This window comes from Bos taurus, chromosome 5, assembly GCF_002263795.3.
Source record: "Bos taurus isolate L1 Dominette 01449 registration number 42190680 breed Hereford chromosome 5, ARS-UCD2.0, whole genome shotgun sequence".
Classification (NCBI taxonomy): domain Eukaryota; kingdom Metazoa; phylum Chordata; class Mammalia; order Artiodactyla; family Bovidae; genus Bos; species Bos taurus.
Genome location: NC_037332.1, coordinates 86,375,577 through 86,397,041, shown reverse-complemented (window position 1 = coordinate 86,397,041; position 21,465 = coordinate 86,375,577). Strand labels below are relative to the sequence as shown.

General features: G+C 37.0%; 1 protein-coding gene across 15 annotated transcripts in view; it reads right to left on the bottom strand.

The window, feature by feature from the left end:
• SOX5 (SRY-box transcription factor 5) overlaps nt 1–21,465 on the bottom strand; it is a 1,174,568-nt gene that overhangs the window by 234,167 nt on the left and 918,936 nt on the right. For 14 of the 15 annotated variants that reach the window (XM_010805416.4, XM_024991902.2, XM_010805413.4 and 11 more), the window contains 2 exon segments: nt 17,068–17,240; nt 12,144–12,212 (listed from right to left, as the gene is read on the bottom strand). In XM_010805416.4, coding sequence (XP_010803718.1) covers nt 12,144–12,212; nt 17,068–17,240 — 242 coding nt within the window. 15 annotated transcript variants of the gene reach the window in all.

The following is a 21,465-nucleotide window of genomic DNA, read 5'->3' as shown; positions in this document are numbered from 1 at the left end:
TTCACAGATTATTTAACTTAATTAAGCATATTCAAAAGCAGAGACATTACTTTGCCAACAAAGGTCTGTCTAGTCAAGGCTATGGTTTTTCTAGTGGTCAGGTATGGATGTGAAAGTTGGACTGTAAAGAAAGCTGAGTGCTGAAGAACTGATGCTTTTGAACTGTGGTGTTGGAGAAGACTTTTGAGAGTCCCTTGGACTGCAAGGAGGTACAACCAGTCCATCCTAGAGGAGATCAGTCCTGGGTGTTCTTTGGAGGGACTGATGCTAAAGCTGAAACTCCAGTACTTTGGCCACCTCATGCGAAGAGTTGACTCATTGCAAAAGACTCTGATGCTGGGAGGGACTAGGGGCAGGAGGAGAAGGGGACAACAGAGGATGAGATGGTTGGATGGCATCACCGACTCGATGAACATGAGTTTGGGTGAACTCCGGGAGCTGGTGATGGACAGGGAGGCCTGGTGTGCTGAAATTCACAGAGTTGGACACAACTTAGCGACTGAACTGAACTGAACTGAATCTTCCTTTTCTGCAGTAAAAAGCCAAGGGAATAGACATACACAAAGTAAAAAGTCAATTTTTTATTGCCTGTAAATTACATAAAAATTTACCAACTTTTGAGTAGAAATTAGTACTCTATGTTATTGTTGTTATGTCACTAAGTTGTGTTCGACTCTTTTGTGACCCCATGGACTGCAGCACACCAGGCTTCCATTTCCATCACCAACTCCTAGAACTTGCTCAAACTCACGTCCATTGAGTAGGTGATGCTATCCAACCATTTCAACCTTTGTCGCCCTCTTTTCTTCCTGCCTTCAATCTTTCCCAGCATCAGAGTCTTTTCCAGTGAGTCAGCTAATTCCATCAGGTAGCCGAAGTATTAGAACTTCAGCTTCAGCATCAGTTCTTCCAATGACTCACCATAGAAGTGAAAGAAGTTCACTATGTGCTAGGGATGTCTGGGATGGTTGACTTGACTCATGATATAATTATTTTTCATAAAACTAATTCATTTTATGTTAACACTGTTAATTTCACTGGCATCTAATTTCCCACCTGTTTGTCAACTCTCTTCAAAGATAGAGACAGAAATTTTTTCTAAAGACTGTGAGCTCTTCTTGCTACCGTATTTATTTATGACACTAACTATATAAACTAAAGTGAAATAAAATAAATTCATTTTAGGCCAACATATTGACTTTTGACCTATATTCTCCAAACCTGTTGATAACTTGCTTTGTTTTGTGCCCCACTATTTGATAACTGCATTCCCAGGTTTTATCTAAGCACTGAGGGACTCTTCTTTGTTAACTTCTTTGTTAACTCTTCTTTGATAAGATATGAACTGCAGAGTCTCAGTGAAGAACTGTGTTCAACTTTTTCTGAAGGTAATGATGTTTGGGAAAGGCTGGAAAGTCATGGGAATTGCTGCTCTCAGACTGCTTTCTGGGTTAGCCTTGATGCCCAGCATGGTCATACTGGATTTAAGGAAAAACAGGATTCACTTCAAAAATCATACTGCAATGACTGGAGAAAGAAGAAACAAAGAAACTGCATAGAAACTGTTTAACAGAAAAAGGAAAACAACAAGATTGAGATTCATGTAAATAAGTGAGGGAAAAAAATAATCTCCTTCCATGAAATGCATTAGTGAGGAGCCCATGTCAGGATGAGGATGAATGAATGACAAAACCAGGATTACAACTTCCAAAAACTATTGTCAACATCACTTCAATAGAGTCATAAGATATAGCTGTTATTTCGACAAAGGTCTTAATAATGATATCAAAAAGTTTAAAATATCAAGGTCACCATCTAAAATTATATATAAATATGAACTCATATTTTTGATAAACTTAAAGCAAAGAGGAAAAGGATGGTGAAATTCTCTATATCTATGTCTCTTGCCCCCACTACTTTCCCAGAGAAACTAAAACATACATTTTATGTTTTACAAATCTTAGAACTGTGAATTTTGGTTATGGAACCTCAAGATTCAACTTTTTGTAGTAATTCATCCTCTTTATAAGGACTACTTTGTTCCCGGAAACTGGTTATTGTTACAATTTTTTTTTCTATTTAAAAAAAATGATGTTCGATTTATAATCCAAGATAGACTGACCTTATGTATGTATCTCTGTTCTTTCTAAAGACATCATTAAGATTATAAAACAGGTAAATTTATAAACTTACATCACATATCACCAAAGTTTTGGAAGATGAAAAGCAACTGTAGAGCGTTAATTAAGAAAAATGGATGAGACATAATAGAGTATATACTTGGAGGAGGTTAAATAAAAATGGGGCTTACTTTTACTTAGAATTACCAAAATGTCTTAGGACTTGAAACACAGGGTATGAGAGAGAACAGGATTTTAAGGCCTGGGTTGAAAACAATAATATCACAGTAAATTCCCTGCGTACAAACCCTCAGTACGCAAATTTTCAAAGATGAGAATGTGCATTTGCATGTTCCAATCAAGTAAGTTGTTTCAGGGGTCTGGCGTGCACTCTCACGTGGCTGTGCTTTTGTGTACTTTACGGTACTGTAGAGAGTACACTAGTACAGCATCTTTATGTCAAGCCCTGGATGTCCAAAAGCACGTGTTAAAGCATCAGTGATGTAGCTGGTACTGCTAAGTAGCACCCAAGCACAAAAGTGAGAGAGTGGAGAGAAGAGAGGAAGAAAAAGTAACTGAAGAATCGAAGACATTATGACATAGGAAACGGCAAGGGGATTTTCTTTATTTGACGAGGCATGGTTAGGTTTTGAAGCACAGGATGTGAATGCAGAATGGTACACAAGGGTTGTAGCTGTCACTCAGAATATGATCCAGTGCTACCATGTCATCTATGATGAGAAAAAAAGAGCTACTACCCAAACATCACTGCGTTGTCTTTTCAAGTGAGTACACAGACTTGAATCCAGCAAAGAACCAGAACCGGTGCCATCAACATTAGGCTTGAGTGGAATTACAGCTTCCCTCCATCTCTTATTGCTGATGATCCTTCAGCTCTACCATCTCTCACCTCCCTTCCCTCCTCCAGTCAGTAACTCTTCTCATCTGTTCACTTGATGCCAGCCCCTGTATGCCAGCTGTTGTACTGTACTATCAGATTTTAAATGTTTTATTTTTTATGTTTGCTTTTTATATATGATTTGTGTGCAAAGTACTATAACCTATTACAGTAAAGTATTACATAGCTGATTGTGTAAGTTGGGTACCTGGACTAAACTTTGTTGGACTTACGAACAAATTGGACTTACAAACACGCTCTTGGAACAGAACTCATTCGTATATAGAGAACTTGCTGTATTTGAAAGTAACTTTCACCCTCCCCATCTACAATACAGTGCCCCCCGCCCCAACAGAAATTGAACAGTCCAAGGAAACATAAGATAGTCCACATGATCACTGGAATCCCAGAAAAAAGACCTTTGTGTACCCACATACAGGATTTATGTTATGTATGGTTAGCTTTCTGTTCTCTCTACACCAGTGCCCGCCTCTTGATATAACCTCATTAAAGTCAGTGTTCGAAGTCCATTAAAGTCAGTGTTCCCAGTCTACTTTTTCTTGTCTCATCCTTGAATCTGGATGGATAACAATCATTTTCTAATTCAAGCAGAACTTCAAGCTGAAAGAGTAACATCAAGATAAGCAACTTGGTGAAAATGAGATAAAAGATAAATTAAGGAAATGAGAACTTAATTTTTTGGTTAAACCCTCTAATTTGCATACCCTGAGATATTCAAGGAGAAATAATCCATTAAACAATAGGATAACCTGAAGAAGGAATTATCAGAAAATAAGAAGTTTCTCATTGAAATTAAAAAGGCAATTTCTCAAAGATCCAATTAAAAATTTTAGGAGATAAAGTGTAGGTATCACCTAAAATGAAAAACAAATAACAGAGAACAAAATATGAACAATAAGAAACACAGTTACTAACACAGAAAATACAATGTCTGCCTAATAGGAGATTCAGGGAAAAAATGAAAAATAAAGGGGATAAAATAAGACCAAAAGAATATAACTTTAGAATAAAGATTCATAGTTTTTACAAAATAAATAACAAAAATATCAATATATATCTGATTTTTTCATTTATAATGAAATGTCACAGTAAATAGAAGATACTAAAAGTTTTCAGAAAGGGAAAATATTGGTCTTCACCAACAGAAACATCAGATCAACACTGTATTTCTCATAGATGCTAGCAGATGATGAATCAATGAATTTAAAATATAAGAAAAATTACTTTCAATTACAATTTTACTTGCACCAAACTACCAATCAAGAAGGGGGGTAAAATGGAGCATTATTACATATGTGTACATTTAGAACTTTTTATGCCAAAAACTTTATATCTGGATGTGATTCTGATCTGTGATTTATATCTGATGTGATTCTGGACCAAGAGAAGGAGGTAAACCAAGGAGGACGATATAGGAAAGAGTGATTTATCCCCCTCGGAGAACCATAAAGGGACATCCTAGAATGTTGGCAGGACTAACTAGTTTAAATGAAAGCAAAAGAACCTGCCTTGAAACAGGTATCAAGGAAAATTGGATTGTGGAGGCCTTGTTTATTCTTGAGAAATTATGGAGATGATAAGGCAAATAACATGAGGAAGAAAGGCTAACGAAAAGGCAATTGGAAAGTTGGAAGCTACACAGAAATGAAATGAGGAGCATCCTATTAGACTATGAAGAAAAACAGGTAGTCTCATACTTTAACATAAAAATCATGCATTGATTTCAGTCTTTAGGATTAACAACACATAAAGCACAATAGGTGTGTGTGTGTGTGTGTGTGCGCGCACGTATTGTTGTTTAGTCACTAAATCATGTCAGACTCTTTTGCAACCCCATGAACTGTAGCCCACCAGGCTCCTCTGTCCATGGGATTTCCCAGAAAGAGTACTGGAGTGGGTTGACAATCCCTTCTCCAGGGGATCTTCCTGACCTAGGGATTTAACTGCATCTCTTGTGTCTCCTGCATTGGCAGGCAAATTCATTACCACTGAGCTACCTGGGAAGCCCAGCTGTATATACATATATACACATATGTATTATATATATATATTTAGAGTAAACATTCAAATAACAGAAATCAGCACTTTTAGGTGTGAGAGAAGAGAGATGTCATCTTCATCCAACAAGGCAAATGCTGAGACATTATTTATAGCTGACTGAATGAGAAAAGAGGTGTAAGTTAACTAAAGTTTAAAAATATCTATTAGAAGAACTTCAATGACATGTGTAACTATATTATGGGGTGAGGGAAGGGATCAGGAAAGGCTGCTGGTTTTGCAGCCTTTGCAGCCTCTGGTACTGCATAGTTCTTGCAATACCAGAACTATGCCTTCCAGTTCTAAGTTAATGATATGTAAAGTTGATAAGTCAGAAACAGCATTGTAATATCCAGGCAAGAATATTGGAGTAGGCAGCCATTCCTTTCTCCAGGGTATCTTCCCGACCCAGGGATCGAACCCTGGTCTCCTGCATTGCAGGCCGATTCTTTACTCTCTGAGCCACTAGGGAAAGTTCATTTGATATACAGAAGTAAATAATAGGAAGTTATTAAAAATAAAAGCAGATTGTAAGGAGGTGCCTTCTGAGTAAAAATGTGGGCACAGTACAGAGGCCTGGGCTCTGGAGGGCTGTCATTATTCTCCGGTACTCTTTTAGCCATGAGGCACATGTAACATTAATAAAAAGTAAAATACATACGGGCTTCCCTGATAGATCAGTTGGTAAAGAATCTGCCTGCAATGCAGGAGACCCCAGTTTGATTCCTGGGTTGGGATATATGCATATCAATCTATCTGTATCTCTATGAACAAAGGCAGCTTTGTCCAGATCAAGAAATAGTATCAATTATTGAAATTCTATCATTAGGCAATGGCCATGAGATGCATTAAAAAAAAAAAAAAGAATGCTGAAAGGGCCTTCCCAGGTGGCACTAGTGGTAAAGACCTCACCTGTCGATGGAGGAGTTGTAAAGATTCAGGCTCAACCCCTGGGCCAGGACGATCCTCTGGAGAAGGAAATGGCAACCCACTGCAGTATTCTGGCCTGGAGAATCCCATGGGCAGAGCAGCCTGGCAGGCTACAGTCCATGGGGTCACACAGAGCCAGACACGACTGAAGCGACTAAGCACACATGCACGTGCTACAATGATTCTAAAGTGGCTCCCTCTGAGTAAAGGACAGACCTGCAGTTATCATCACTGCTCTCTCAGGACACTCATCTTCTCAATAGGAAGTTCTCCTTCAGTACAAGGAAGAGAGGAAAATCATTCTTAAAGCTCCTACTTTGTATTCTCAGGTTCTCTCCTCTAAAATATCTATCTGAATGCCAAGAACTATACCCTTCCAGGTGCGGTACATTTTATTTCATAGAGTAAAACATTACTCAGAGCTCAAGGAGTTAACATATTTCCTTCTCTGGTTGAAATGCTACCTTAATTATACAGCGTTTATTCTTGGCATTTCCAGTTTCCTAAAGAGACAAGGTTACTTTGCAATCTCTTTGTGCTCATGCATGTGTGTGGGGTATTGTTGAGGGGGGGTAAAATGCTTCCAGCTTACCACACTCAGAGAAAGAAATCATAAATCAGCAGGTCAGGCAGGTACTATTATTTCACCTTTAACATTATTATGTTTTCAATACAATATTTGAATGGATTTCCTTCTGCATAATAATTTATCGAGAATTACCAAAACTCTTAATGAGCTCAGAGAACTCTGGCTCCAATAAAATGAAACCTTTATCACAAATTGGTTGAGCCTATGACTGCAACTTCATCATTCAATTGTATATAAGTCAAGATGTATTTTTACTTTGTAGGAATAAGTTCCCAGGGAAAGAAAACTCATTTAAAAACTTTGGGCCATTAAACCCTACATGGTAGAATATCAGTAAAATAAAAATGAACTGGACCAAGACTCGAGAAACTTGGAATCCAGCCATCATTCCACAAGTAACAACTTATGTGACATTGGGAAAGTCTTCTAACCTTACTTGGTTTCAGTTTACAAATGTCAAAATGAGAGATGTGTCTAAATAAAGGCTTTCTAAAAATCTGTTGTAGTTCGAAAAATCATATAAATTTGGAACAGAGAACTTACAGTTTTCAGTGGCTGCTGCCATGTAGGTTATACTGTTTTTTCTAGAAATTATTCTCTTGCTAGAAATATTCATTAAATTGTCCATCATGAGAAAAACAGAAAGAAGCTTTTCTCTCTAAAAACTTAGGCAAAAAACCTTTAGCATTGTGTGCTCACTGCATGCAAGGATAATGCCATTTAATCCTTACACTAACTAGGTGTGACTTAGGTACTATAATCCCCATTTAATAGACCAGAATAATGAAACTCAGAAGGATTGAGCAGTTTTCCCAAGATCACCCAGCAGACGAGGTATAAAGATGGAGAATCTGAATCTGAGTATGTCAAAACCCAAAGAACTTCCTCTTTATCTTTTTGTTTAACCATTTAATACACTTAAATTTCACACAGTTATATAATCTTATAACCCCCAAAGAATCAGGCTCTTTCATACATACAATGGAATATACACATTGAACAGCTAATAACAGAAATTTGCTTAGTCCTAAACAGAATAAGTCTCCCAAAGCTACTATTAGTCTTGTACGTGCTTACTTTATGAATCAAAAATAATGACACAGGTTATTAAATGCCAATTCTTTGCTCCCAAGAGAATACAATGAACAACAGTTGGAGAAGTTTATCAGAAGAGAGAATGCAACAAATATAAGTTTAAACACTGAGCTTCCATTTGGTAATCATGAAATTATGCATTTGAAAGGAAGTACAATATCTTTAAATTCACCTTTAAAAATATTTAAGTCAGTTTCATACTAGAGCATGTAGTTGAACCTACCCCCTAAGATGCTAATAAGAATCTTAAATTCCTTTAAGTATTACTGGAAAAGGGTAAGAAATTTAAAGCTAGGACCTGTTTCCCATCCCCACACCCATAGCTGTAGAAACCATGTCCTACACAAAGCTTCAAGACAAAAAGGAAACAAGTCTCTAGGAACATTCAGTTTATTGCCATAATGGATACTGACTAGAGCTCACTCATTCATTTACTTTAAAAGGTTTTGGTAACAGTGATCAGGTCAAGAGGAACCACCGGTCTAGGACCATAATTAGAAACATAAACCACCTAGAAGTATTAGAAACAAGCTGATTTATTATAAAAAGAGAGATGAGTCAAAAAATAAAATTGCTGAAGTTGGGCATTATAGTACAACCAATACAGCAAAAGAAAAAGAAATTACCCTCAAAAAACCTATAAGGATATTTTTCTCTGAAATATTTATAAAGTTCATCTTATATAATAATTTGCATTAAAAGTTAGCTAGACATAGTAAATAAAAGTACAAAATACTCCTTTTTAAGGACAATAAACAAAAATATTAAAGAAGAGCACTGTTAAACAGTAGAAAAACAAGATTAAACTTAGTGTTCCTAAAATTAAGGATCTCATAAAGAGACAAGTTCTTAAAGGAAGATAGGATGTTTTTGATATTATGCATGATTTTATTGGCAGAATGAATTGATTTATGATCCTCCAAAGAATGACAGAAAGCTTTCTTAATTCTTCCTTTAATCCTCATGAGTCAGTTATGTGAATAAATTTTGAAGACTATGACTCTATAAAGTCTTTACAAAGAAGTAATGTTGATTGAGTTTTCAACCCAATTAAGATCATGCAATTTTAGAGCTGAGGTTGTTTTTTAAAGAGATAAAAACAGTTCAGAAAGAATTGCTCCTAAGTAATGAAATAAACTAATTTGCCAATCCTTATGGTATTCTCTTCAATAAATAACTATGGAGTAAAACTTACCACCGTTCTTGTACATCTTGAGTTGAAAAAATACATAATTAAAAGGTCAAGAGAAATATTTTAAATACTCTGGGTCATTAGCATATGTGAATGTTCATACACACACATACAGACTTACTCTATGTTTAAGTTGAGTGAAATATACCTCAAATGGAATAAAGATGACTAAGTTAAACTCTACTTTAAAGAGATATTATAAAAGAATGAGGAGAATTTTAGGAAACATCACCCTCCTGTTACTGTAGCTATCAAGTATGAAAATTCATTCTGCTCTCTTACCTATCAATCTAATCTATCTCACAGATCTGGTTAACCCATCTAATGTATTTACTGCATGTCTTTCCTAATATGTGCAGCAAGTTAATGTCTTATATATTTACAGTTGAAACAAAAATTGTAAAACCTGTCCTACTTTCGGACTAATTACATTGTAGTCCACTATTATATCAATAAAGGAACTAAAAGGTATTTTTTTCTAAGGTTGAAAGGAACAATTGCATAAAATATCTAAAAAATTCAAGCAGGATGAATAATGTAAGCTGTATGTTTATTTCTACAAGGTCTTAAAGCTTCATGCTTAAGAAAAAAGTTGATGAAATTCAAAATATATTACATACGTATTTTCAGATATCAAATAAAATTTAATCTACGGCAAATTCTTACATGAGCATTGACTATGTATTCATCGACAAAAATTCACTTAATAATAACACTTGTTATAAATTTCATTTGCCTTCTATCATAACAGGTTTGATTTTTAATCTTCTACCTCCCTCTCCTATTCTGCCAAAAAAAGGAGGAATTAGAGAAAAGGGAGAGAAAAACTTCTTAAAAGGAAATATAGTTAAGGATTTATATGGGCAACAAAAAGGATGTCTTCTATATTTTTAATCTTCTATTTCTACACATGCCACTACATCAGCGCTTCCCATAACTGTTTGAACAATTTCTCAATAGACTAATTTACATATATTGTGATTTTCATAACTATTGAGTGTTTGTAAGACAGCTCCAAATTAACAATTTATAAAATATACTTTAGAACTATTCTTTTAGTTAATGAGTATACTAGAAGCTGTGAAAATTGATTCCTTTCAGACTGTCACTCTTGCTCAGTACTTATTTCTTGCCTGAAACATTCCCAGACTTTAAAAAAAAAAAAATAGCTTGATGCGTTTTGACTCTGTCAGTATCATTTATCTGTACTAACACTGGAAAGAGAACACACAGATATAATACCCTACATCTCTTAATGTTTCCCCCAAATTGCCAGCAGTATGACATTATTTCCTTTAGGAACTACCAGTTTTTTTTTTTTCCCCTATCCTGTTAACTAGTGGAGGACAGAAGGGTAATATTTCGATCAAATAGAGATTCTAAGCTTCTAAAATCCTCATACTCAGCAAAATTTCTACCAACAGTCAGAAAACTTTGCTTTGCTAACCCTAGTTCTATCTCTAAGTCACGTGATCTTGAGCAAGCCATTACAGCTGGCTCCTGCTCACTAGAAGACAGTCATGTGATATCATAATGAAGTCATATCATTTCTAGAACAGTATAAGGCACTTCATTTAAAAAAATGCTCTGACTTACAAATTAAAATGCTCCAAGCTCTGGAGCAAGAAATCTACCAATTTCCACATGTTGACATTATGACAATGTTTTAAATCCACACTATTAACACAGCGGTCATAATTATGGAATAATTCCAAAAAAGTACTAAGGTATCGAACAATTTAAATGGTCAGAAAATACAGCTGATTGACCCTTCCACACATTTATAATATGGGTTTTGCGATTCCATTTAACAGAAGACAATCTCAATCTCATAAAAATTATAAGAACAAAACTATTGGTATCCTCATCAAATTACAGTGAAACCAAGTGACTTGTAAAGGCCCACATCACTCACTATGGAATTTTATCTTATTTATAATGAGAAATTGCCATAATAATTTTATTATCTTCAGTTTTCAATAACCAAATCATTTTAAGTGTGGCTAACTTGGTACCATCAACTAAAGTTATATCCCAAGTCAGCAAGCTTAAACACAAAACCGAATAAATAGTTTTAAAGCACTGAATGAATAACCATACTCCAGATATGGATAATAGACAATATCACATTAGAAATCTGTTGTTCATGCTTAAGGAAGGCAAAGAGTCTTGGCTGCGATATTTCACTGATGCTGTTTCTCTGTCTCACTAAAAGCTGTGACTAGCTTATTAAAATCTCAGGTGAACACGAATGATTGGCTATATAATCCACAGTGTAGAAACTAAGGCTAGCTGACCCAGTTAGAAAAAAATGGGATAAATTTTTTTGTCAAAGAAACCTAAATATGAGAAGCATGCAAATGAAATCATTTTGACATGTTTGCTTCTGTCATCTATGATATTTACACTTAAATCTATTAGATTCTCAAGATACAGCTTCGAGAGAATGATGGAATTCTAACTGCAAATCTAACAGCTGCTTTAAGATGGATATTGTCAAGTAAGATATATCTTCTTCTTCCTAGTCACAGCAAACATATACTGACTACTTACTATATGCCTTGAAACTACACTGAAGTTCTCTATCCACAATTTTACTAAATCCTCATAAATACTCTATGAAATAAGTGCTTTCAGAAAAGGAGTATTCAGAAAGGGAAACAGATTGTGTCAAAGTGTGTGTCATAAGCAAGTGGTGGCATGAGGCTACCCCAAGCAGCTTTGCTTCTCATCACTGCAAATTTTCATAGAAGAAAAATACGGAAGTTACAGAGCCCTCAGTCAGTCCTGGTTTCTCCAGGCAGTATAAGGGTGAAATTTGAGTTGAACACAAATCATTACCTTCACTGATTTTCACCTTAAATTCGTGTGGCTCTTCAGCCTAATGGAAAAAGTTCTCTCTGCCACGGCTAACAGAAAATCTGCGATGCCTCTCTGCTTTGGTTCCTGGGAGCATCCCTCATTAACAACATTTACATGCCTGTTTTCAACATTAAAGAATAAAGAAAAGGAAACATTTCTCCACAAAAGTTTCCTTTCAGTGTAAGATAAAAATTGCCACCAGCTTGCTATCCCTGACACTCCTCAACACAAGCAAGATTCTGCCACTCCCGTGACAGTAAGATTCTCCCGACACAGGGGGGCCACATGTCATGACTGGGCTGAAAGCAGATTTAATTCTGCAGCTCACTTCAATGAGGTCATCTGAGAAACAAAATCTACTTCCTAATTGGAAGTCCGTATGAAATTATGATATCTGACCTGGATCTGCTGCTGAAGCAAATTGATTTTGTGTTGTTGCTGCAGAAGCTGCTGCTGTTGTCTTGCGATCTGTGGAGAAACGGCACACAGAAAATTTAAGAGTGTATTGCAGTCCCAGGGGGAAATTCCCAGTGTTCTGTGTCACAAAGTTTGATAGGACATCAATTAAGCTCATGAAAATAGACGTGTTCACGCCCCTACAGGACCAGCAATTCATCCTTAAGTAGGATCAAACAAGATATTTCGACTTTGGGAACAGTTACATTTCTTTAGGCCTAAAACAAATGAAGTCTAAGACAACAGTGGTCCAATCCAATTTGAAATGCTAGAGTTTCCAAAATCCCTCTTTCTGGCAATCTAGTAAGGAGGTACAGTCTCTGACATCTTCAGCCCTTAGAAAACGAAAATAATGTCACACATCCTCCTGTTTATGAAACAGAGTCCAGAGTGGCACCAAGTATTAAAAGATGCTGTATTCTTTAGTGAGGTGTTGGTACGTTTCTGTGTCTTGGTGAATATCGTCATTTTTGCCTCCCACAAACCCCTAACTCCCGAGTCTTCAGTACATTCAATTCTGGTCTCTGGCCCCACTTTCTACTAAATGGATTCTTAATAAAGTCACCAGTCACTTCCAATTTGTTAAATTCTGAAGTGTTTCCTAGTCCCCACGACTTGACTTTTCATCAGAATTCAATACTCAAGTGCTTTCCCTTGCCTGAACTTTCTCCCTTGGCTTCTCTGTCATCACATTTTCCTGGTTTTGCTCCTACCTCTGAGTCTGATCCTTCTCAGAGACCATCAGTGGCTCTCTTCAGTCATTCAATGTTGTAGGCTCAATTTTAGACTCTATTCCTTTCCTTCTATATGTCCACACATATGTCAAGTGATTACAAATTTGTTTCTCTAGCCTGATCTTTGCTGTAAGTGTTAGACCCATTTATCTAACAAACATTCTCAAAAGCACTCCAAATTCAACAGATTCAAAACTAAACTCTAGAACTGGCCCTCAATGTGGTCATCTTAAGTGTTTTCTAAGCCATATTACCACAATCCCCCCACCCTCTCCCTATTATTCCTTCTTATAACATCCTCTACCTACTTAATACATTCTATGATGTTATATTTCATGTTTGTTTTAATCAACAGATTTCTGTCTCCTCAGAAGGAATTCATAAATACAGTGATGTTAGGGACCATGCTGATTTTCCTTTCACCATTTACACAAAGTCTGATGCAAAGGAATACAGAAGGAACATCTGATGCAGCATATATGAGTGAAGAGATGAGAAGAAAACTTTAAACACTTCATTATATGATATAGGGCAGGAAACCTGCTCACAAAAATCTAACTTCTGACCTCATAAAACTTATAGCTTTCTTACAAATGAGCTCTAATTCTTATTCCTAATGCTATGAACACTATCATTTTCATTATGAAGGTATATTCTTTAACCTCTGTTTCAGAAAGCTAAAAATTCAGGAAAAAATAGATACAGGGTCCATTACTATGAATGAAAGTACAGAACTTATATAATGAAGTTGGATCCTCATGGCTTCACAATGCATTTTTTATTTCCACTGTATACACTGGTGCAATTATAATTATTTTAGTACTTTCATTTTATCTTAAGAATACAGGTTAAAGAAATTCCTTTTTATTTTCTTGAAGAAAAGTTGGAAAGGAAAAGGTAGAAAATGATATATCACTCTCCTCTTTAAGTCTGGTTTTTTTCCTCCCATATATCAATATTTCAGCTGATATTTAAATCTTTTTATAAGTGTCTTAAACTTTTCTCAGGAAACTGACTACCTCATAGCCCTCCACATTCCCTCCTGTTCTAAGTCATTGCTGGCTTTGGCCTGTATTGGTGTGATAACCTCCTGTTTGTTCTCTCTGCTTCTGCCCTTGCTCCCTGCAGCCTATTATAACCTAGTAGAAAGACAGATCATTTTAAAACATACGTTGTGTTGTGTTAGTCATCATTTCAAAACCCTGTGTCTCAGTTTCCACATAATGCCTGTAAGGCCCTGTATCTCTCCAATCTCATCTCTTCTCTGTCTCTTCACTATTGCCATACTGCTCCACCGTCTGTTGAACATACCAAGGATACGCTTATTTTCCAAGAATACTTCTGCCTCTGGGCCATTGCATGTACTCTCCCCTCCACATACAACAATCTTTCTGGATAACTACACTGCTCACTCTCTCACCACCTATGAGTCTCTGCTCAACTGTTATACTGTCAATGAGACCTCCCTGAGCACTCATTCTAAAAGAGCCTACCTCTCTGCTTAGCACCCTCATCCCTATGTCTCTGCTTCATTTTCAACATATGTTTAACTGATTTATTGTCTATCTTTTCCTAACTAGAATTTAATACATATGAGATTTTTGTCTATTTTATTCCTTCTGTATTTCATTAACTAGGACAGAATCTGGCATCAAATTGAGGCTCAACAGTGGTAGCTCAGGTGGTTAAGAATCCACCTGCAATGCAGGAGACCCTGGTTTGATTCCCTGAAGAAGATCAGGAAGGTCCTCTGGAGAAAGGATAGGCCATCCATTCCAGTATTTATGTGCTACCCTTGTGGCTCAGATGGTAAAGAATCCACCTGCAACGTGGGAGATCTGGGTTCGATCCCTGGGTTGGGAAGATCCCTGGGCGGAGGGCATGGCAACCCACTCCAGGATTCTTTCCTGGAGAACTCTCATGGACAAAGGAATCCAGCAGGCTACAAGCCAGCGTGGTGTGCCAGAGGGGACCTGAGAGAACAGAAAGGGTTCCAGGAACCTGACCTGTAGCCTCCAGAAGGGATCTTCTCCCAGGCTGTGTAGGCATCATTACCTGGCACCTCTCCAATACAAGGGAGACATTTCTAGAAGTGCCTAATGATTTCTTAATTTCCCTGGTGGCTCAGAGGGTAAAGCGTCTGCCTGCAATGCAGGAGACCTGGGTTCGATCCCGGGGTCAGGAAGATCCCCTGGAGAAGGAAATGGCAACCCACTCCAGTACTCTTGCCTGGAAAATCCCATGGACAGAGAAGCCTGGTAAAGTCCATGGGATCGTAAAGAGTCGGACATGACTGAGCGACTTCACTTTCTAAGGAGAATGTCAGAGTAAGTAAAAAATTCTAGAATCTATGGAAGATGTCTGAGAATAGGCCAGGATGTGAAAAGAAAAAGTAAGGTACATTGCTCTTCATTAATAATTGCCCAGATTTTTGAGGACAAGCATGCTCCCAGACCCATCAAAATATGGAGTTTCTACAAAGAAATATCTTCATCTGAGCTCCGGTTTTAGAGGCTCCTAGGATTTTCTGAATTCAGATAGCTAAAAGTATTGACGGCTGTTGTTCAGTTGCCAAGTCATGTTTGACTCTTTATAACCCCACAGACTGCAGCATGCCAGGCTTCCCTGTCCTTTACCATCTCCCAGAGTTTGCCCAAATGCATGTCCACTGAGTCAGTGATGCTTCTAACCATCTCATTCATCTGCTGACCCATTCTCCTCTTGTCTTCAATCTTTCCCAGCATCAGGGTCTTTTCCAATGAGTCGGCTCTTCTTACGAATAAGAAAACAATGGTGTTCTTCTAGACTGCTGTGGGCAATCACTATCTGAAGTTATTTTGTTAATTCTTCTGTTCCTCTTGATTGTCTCTCTTTCCACTAGAATTTAGGGGCTTTGTCTTCCTGTTTAATTGAAGTAACTTCAGTATTTAGCACAGTACCTGGCCCACAAGAAGCACTTGATTACTATTTTTTTTTTAATAAGTTAAAATTACCTTCTCCAGGGGTTTAAACTATTCTCCTTTATGTAGATAATCACAGAAACTAAGCTCAGCCCTCTCTTCCAAACTGTTTATTGATAAAGAAAGCTGAGCACCGAAGAACTGATGCTTTTGAATGGTGGTGTTGGAGAAGACTCTTGAGAGTCCCTTGGACCACAAGGAGACCCAACCTGTCCATCCTAAAGGAGATTAGTCCTGAGTGTTCATTGGAAGGACTGATGTTGAAGCTGAAACTCCAATACTTTGGCCATCTGATGTGAAGAGGTGACTCACTTGAAAAGACCCCGATGCTGGGAAAGATTGAGGGCAGGTGGAGAAGGGGACGACAGAGGATGAGATGGTTGGATGGCATCACCGACTAAATGGACATGAGTCTGGGTAAATCCTGGGAGTTGGTGATGGACCGGGAGGCCTAGACTGCTGCAGTCCATGGGGCCACAAAGAGTCAGACACGACTGAGTGACTGAACTGAACTGAACTGAATATTCTCTCTCATAGTTTCAGATGGGCAACCTGAAGACAGTTCTAATTCAATATAAAAAAGCCATGTGCTTTTCCAAATCTACTTGCCTTTGGACTTTGCCTGTCACCCAGGCTCAACCCTTTTCCTCTCTCTTTAGCCCACTTAAAAAATTCAACTATACATGATTCTTCCACCTGTTCTCTTCCACCTGTTCTCCATGGTCATTACACTGTTTACAGTCTCATGTCTTATTTAGATTATTATAATAGGCTCCTAACCAACTTCCTGCCCCATAATTGGAAATTTACTTCACTAGTTGAATCCTACACCTAGCCTTCAAAGCTCACACCAAACAGGTCAAATGAAAGCTTTTATAACATACCTGACTAGAAATGTTCTTTTGACTCTCTCCATGGTTCTTTTTGTATTTCTCTCTTATCCATCACCTTGATTACAATCATTTCCATGTTGCATACCACTGAAATAGTTGATAAGCTTTTTCAGATCAGTTTTTTGTTTACTTTGGTATTCTGCCTTTTTATTATGCAAGGTAGAGAGGAGAGAAGCTTTTATTGATCTCTGTTTGCCTCACAAAGTGACCTATAAGCTGCAGGCGAAACAACGCCTGTGCCTCTAGCTCTTACTAGACTGTGTCTCTACTTCTGACTCACCTGTTCTTGCTGCTGCTTGGCCAGCTCCATTTGCTGGCGTTGTTTCTCAATCTGAGACGCAGCCAGTTTCTTCTGCTCATCATGGGCAGCCAGCAGCTGCTCTCGCAGACTGGTTAGCTGATTGATCATACCCATGAGCTGCCTCTCCTTCTCAGCTAGGCTTTCGGGAGTCCCTGAGAATAAGATGGCAATAAGATGTGTGAAAAAACAGAGAAATGAGAAGAGAGTGGTTCCTCAATCACAATGACTAGGGTATGTGGAGAAATATTACAAATAAAAGTTTTGGCACCCAAGCAAATATATACTTACCTTCTTTCAAACTGTAACTCAATAGTAAAAAGTGATGGCTATTTATCCATTATAGAATATCAGGATGAACAGATATTTTGATTATTTTGTATTTATGACAAGTAACAATCCATATAGCTTTTTTCCCTTTAATTTTACAAGTAAATGGAATACTATTGGCTGAGCATTTATTATTCTTAATGTTCTAATCTGGGGCCTGATGGAAATAAAAAGAGGTTTAAAGCACAGTTCTTGGCTTTAAGTAGTTTTTTAAATCAAATTAAAGAGTCAAGAGAAAAACCTGAAAACATAATAACTTAAGTTATTAAGATACCAAGTTATCATTATCAGAGATATCTCCTTTTCTTAAAATGAGAATTTTGAAAAATCAGAATTAAGGAATCCTACATTTAAAAAGAAAAAAACAAAAACAAAAACTATTAACCCATCAAGTTTTAGACAGTTTTCTCAAATGCCACTCAGAGGCTTTCTTCAAAGATAGAATAGAGCTAGCAGAAAAAATACTCAAGTTTGAGAATATAAATTTATGTTATCATGAAATAATGAAACATAGCTGTAAAACTAACATTATGGCCTCTCAAGGTTACAGTTAAATCCAAGATTTGGAGAACAAATCACACAATAATTTAAAATAAGCAGTACGTTTGAGATATTTAAACCACGCCAGTGAATCTTCTAAGTCAGGTTAAAATACTGATTTGTTACACCAGAAATGTGAGCGGTTCACTGAAATAGAAACAATATCACTTTTAATTGTTCTTTTAAGATTCATCAGATAGACAAGACCCCTATGGTAAAGAACTAGCAGTACAAGAGAACACACTTTTTAATTACGGTTTTCAATTCAAACGTAAGACACTAAGCACTACCTCAATAATGTATTTGCCACCTGTATATGTAAATTAGATAGAAAGATCTATTATAACTCAGTCACCATTCCCCATCTCACTACATTTCCCTTCATCAATTTATGATGAAAAAACACGTGCTTTTAGGAAGTAGTAGCTATAAGCTTCTAATTTTCATGTGCCCATTTGAAATGGAAATAAAATTTCAAATATAATTTACATAGGCTATAGAACAGATATCCAGAAAGGAAGTTCTGAGTGGAACAGAAGGCAAGAAACATATCATATACTCCTTATTATCAATTCTTAGTCTTAATCAGGACAGGTGCTCAATAAATTGTTAAGGATTTATTATACTCCAGATATTTGGATTCCATTAAACAGAAGAAAAATTTTATAAGAATAATAGCAATATGACTATTCTAATCAGAATCCTAATATTAAATAATCTAAATATGTATTAGAAAGATATTTCAATGAAAATATTCAAATGATGGTAAAATGTATACCCTCATACACCATCAGCAAGAGGAGTAATTGCTATCCCATTTCTCAGAATATACACTAGGAAATGTGACGCATATCATGGTTTATAATACTCATAAGGAGATTCAGGACACATCCTAGATTTTTGGCAAGATGCAAGAACCATTTACTGAGAGCAAAGGTCTGAGAAAGGGTTTGGTTTACGGGTGAGAATCAAGGAGGCAGTTTCATTTCTAAAAATCTAACCCAAGAAAACTACAGAAAATGAAGTATTAATAAAGTTCTTAAATGAAATATTAGAAACAATCTAAATACCAAATCATCAAATAATTACAGGACATCCAGATGGTAGTATTTTGTACCCATGAAGAAAAAGTATTTTAAGAATATTTTATAATATTCGAACTTGTTCATGACATAAAGCTAGGTGAAAAAGTTGGATAGAAATGAAACATTTGTATAAACACTTCAAGGCATTCACATATCTACATTTATAGGAAAAAAGACTGGAAGAAAGTTTATCTATATATTAATAGTGCTTATTCCTAGCTGATGGGTCATTAAATGGGTCATTTTAATCTTTTCATATTTGTTACATTTATAAAATCTTCTACAATGAATATTATTACTATTATTATTATTACTTGGCAAATACATGTATTTCCTGTAAATACATGTAAGTATAATTTAAGAGCTTAAGGTACTATTATCTATTTTATAGCTGATATAATACCAATGTATAAAGAAATATATATATTTGATAATGAGTACCAACAAATATCATTTTGGCATTCAGTATATGAAATATTAACAAAATCCTGTCTTCACTTAGTCACACAGACATCAATATTTTTACTTGAAATCTAATTTTATTGTCTCTCTTCAATTCAAACTCTGTGAACCTTTATCCCACTTCCCTTCATCTTTCATGTTTCAGTTACTTGCACTCTTGTATGTTTTAATTTATGCTAATCTTGCTTCGATTCCCTAAGAATGAAGGCTTTCAAGACAAAAATATCTTACATTTCAGTTCTTTCTACTGCCTAGTGACTATAGAATGGTTATCATGAGAGCAATTCTTTTCATTCTGTAGGTTCCAGAGCAGAAGTGCACATCAGAACATTCCATAACCCAATGTGAGGGAAGTCATAAAGGAAGGGAACAAGCTTCAGTCATTCCAACCTCAGGAAGAGATAATCACCATGTAAACATTGCTTATATTCTTTCATCTTCCACATCGGATTCACTGGGAATCTTCTCATCCTTAGACCATATTGTAAAATCAGTCCATGTGTTTTCATCTCCACTAATGCCCCTCAGTTCAGGCTATTACCATCTCTCCTCTCTTGCCATGACTCCCCCAACAGTTTCTAAACATTCTATCTTCTACTTCTCCTACTAAAACCCATTCTCCAAACAGAAGTTCAGAGCGGTCATTTAGAGAGATATGCCAGATCATGTCGGGCTCCCAGGTGGCTTAGCAGTAAAGAATCTGCCTGCAAGGCAGGAGACCCAGGTTTGATCCTTGGATCAGGAAGATTCCCTAGAGAAGGGAATGGTAACCCACTCCAGTATTCTTGCCTGGAGAATCCCATGGACAGAGGACCCTGGCAGGCTATAGTCCATGGGGCCGCAAAGAGTGGGACACGACTGAAGCGACTTAGCATGCACACACATCAGCTCATATCACACAACAGAATAAAACCATTTCAAAGCTATATACTGGGCATAGAATAAATTCCAAACTCCCTGCCCTTACAGAGCCCTAAATGATGAGGCCCTTGCCTTTCTTTGGCATTATCTCCTCCCATTTTCTCTTGCCAAAATATTGTAGTCCCATTGCCTTCTTTCAGTTTCCCTAACACCAACATGCAACTTGTTCCCATTTTAAGGCCTCTGTATTTCAAGTATTTCCCTCTGGTAAACTTTTCCCCTAGAGTTTCTCAATCTCAGTGCCACACACATTTTAGTTTGGATGCTTCACTTCCTGGGGAGGCATACGGTGTAGATGCTGGTAGCACACCCTGCCTAGTTGTAACACCTCAAAATGTCTCCAGACATTACCAAATACCCCTGGTAAAGAACTACTAGCTTTTTGGTTTTTTCTTTCATTCACTCAACATATATCCACAGAATTCCTCCTGCATGCTTTACACTATTCTAGGAGCTAGGGACCCTACAATGTTCAAGCCAGACAGAATGTCTGCTTCATAGAGACTACACTTAAAGGGAGGAGATAATTAACCAACCAATCAACCAATCAACTCCAATCCATCCAAATAGTAACTTAAATGCCAACTCCTCTCCCAGAGTGCTTTTCCTGAACACCAAAATTTAAAAAGCCACCCCCTCCTCTTCTATCACGTGACTCCACCTTTATTCTGTACTTAGTAGTCAGCACCATATGCTGTGTTGTTACTGATATTCATTTATTGAATCTCCCAGTAGAGAATAAGCTCCATGATAGCAGAATACTAGCTTGTTTTGTTCAACACAATATCCCCCGAGTAGTGCCTCACACATGGTAGACACCTTGTGCGTGTGTGTGTGTGTGTGTGTGTGTGTGTGTGTGTATTAGTCGCTTGGTCATGTTCAACTCTCTGTAACCTCATGGACTGTAGTTAGTTGCTTGGTCATGTTCGATTCTCTGTGACCTCATGGACTGTAGTTAGTCTCTTGGTCATGTTCGACTCTCTGTGACTCCATGGACTGCAGTTTGCCAGAATCTTCTGTTCATGGAATTCTCCAAGCAAGA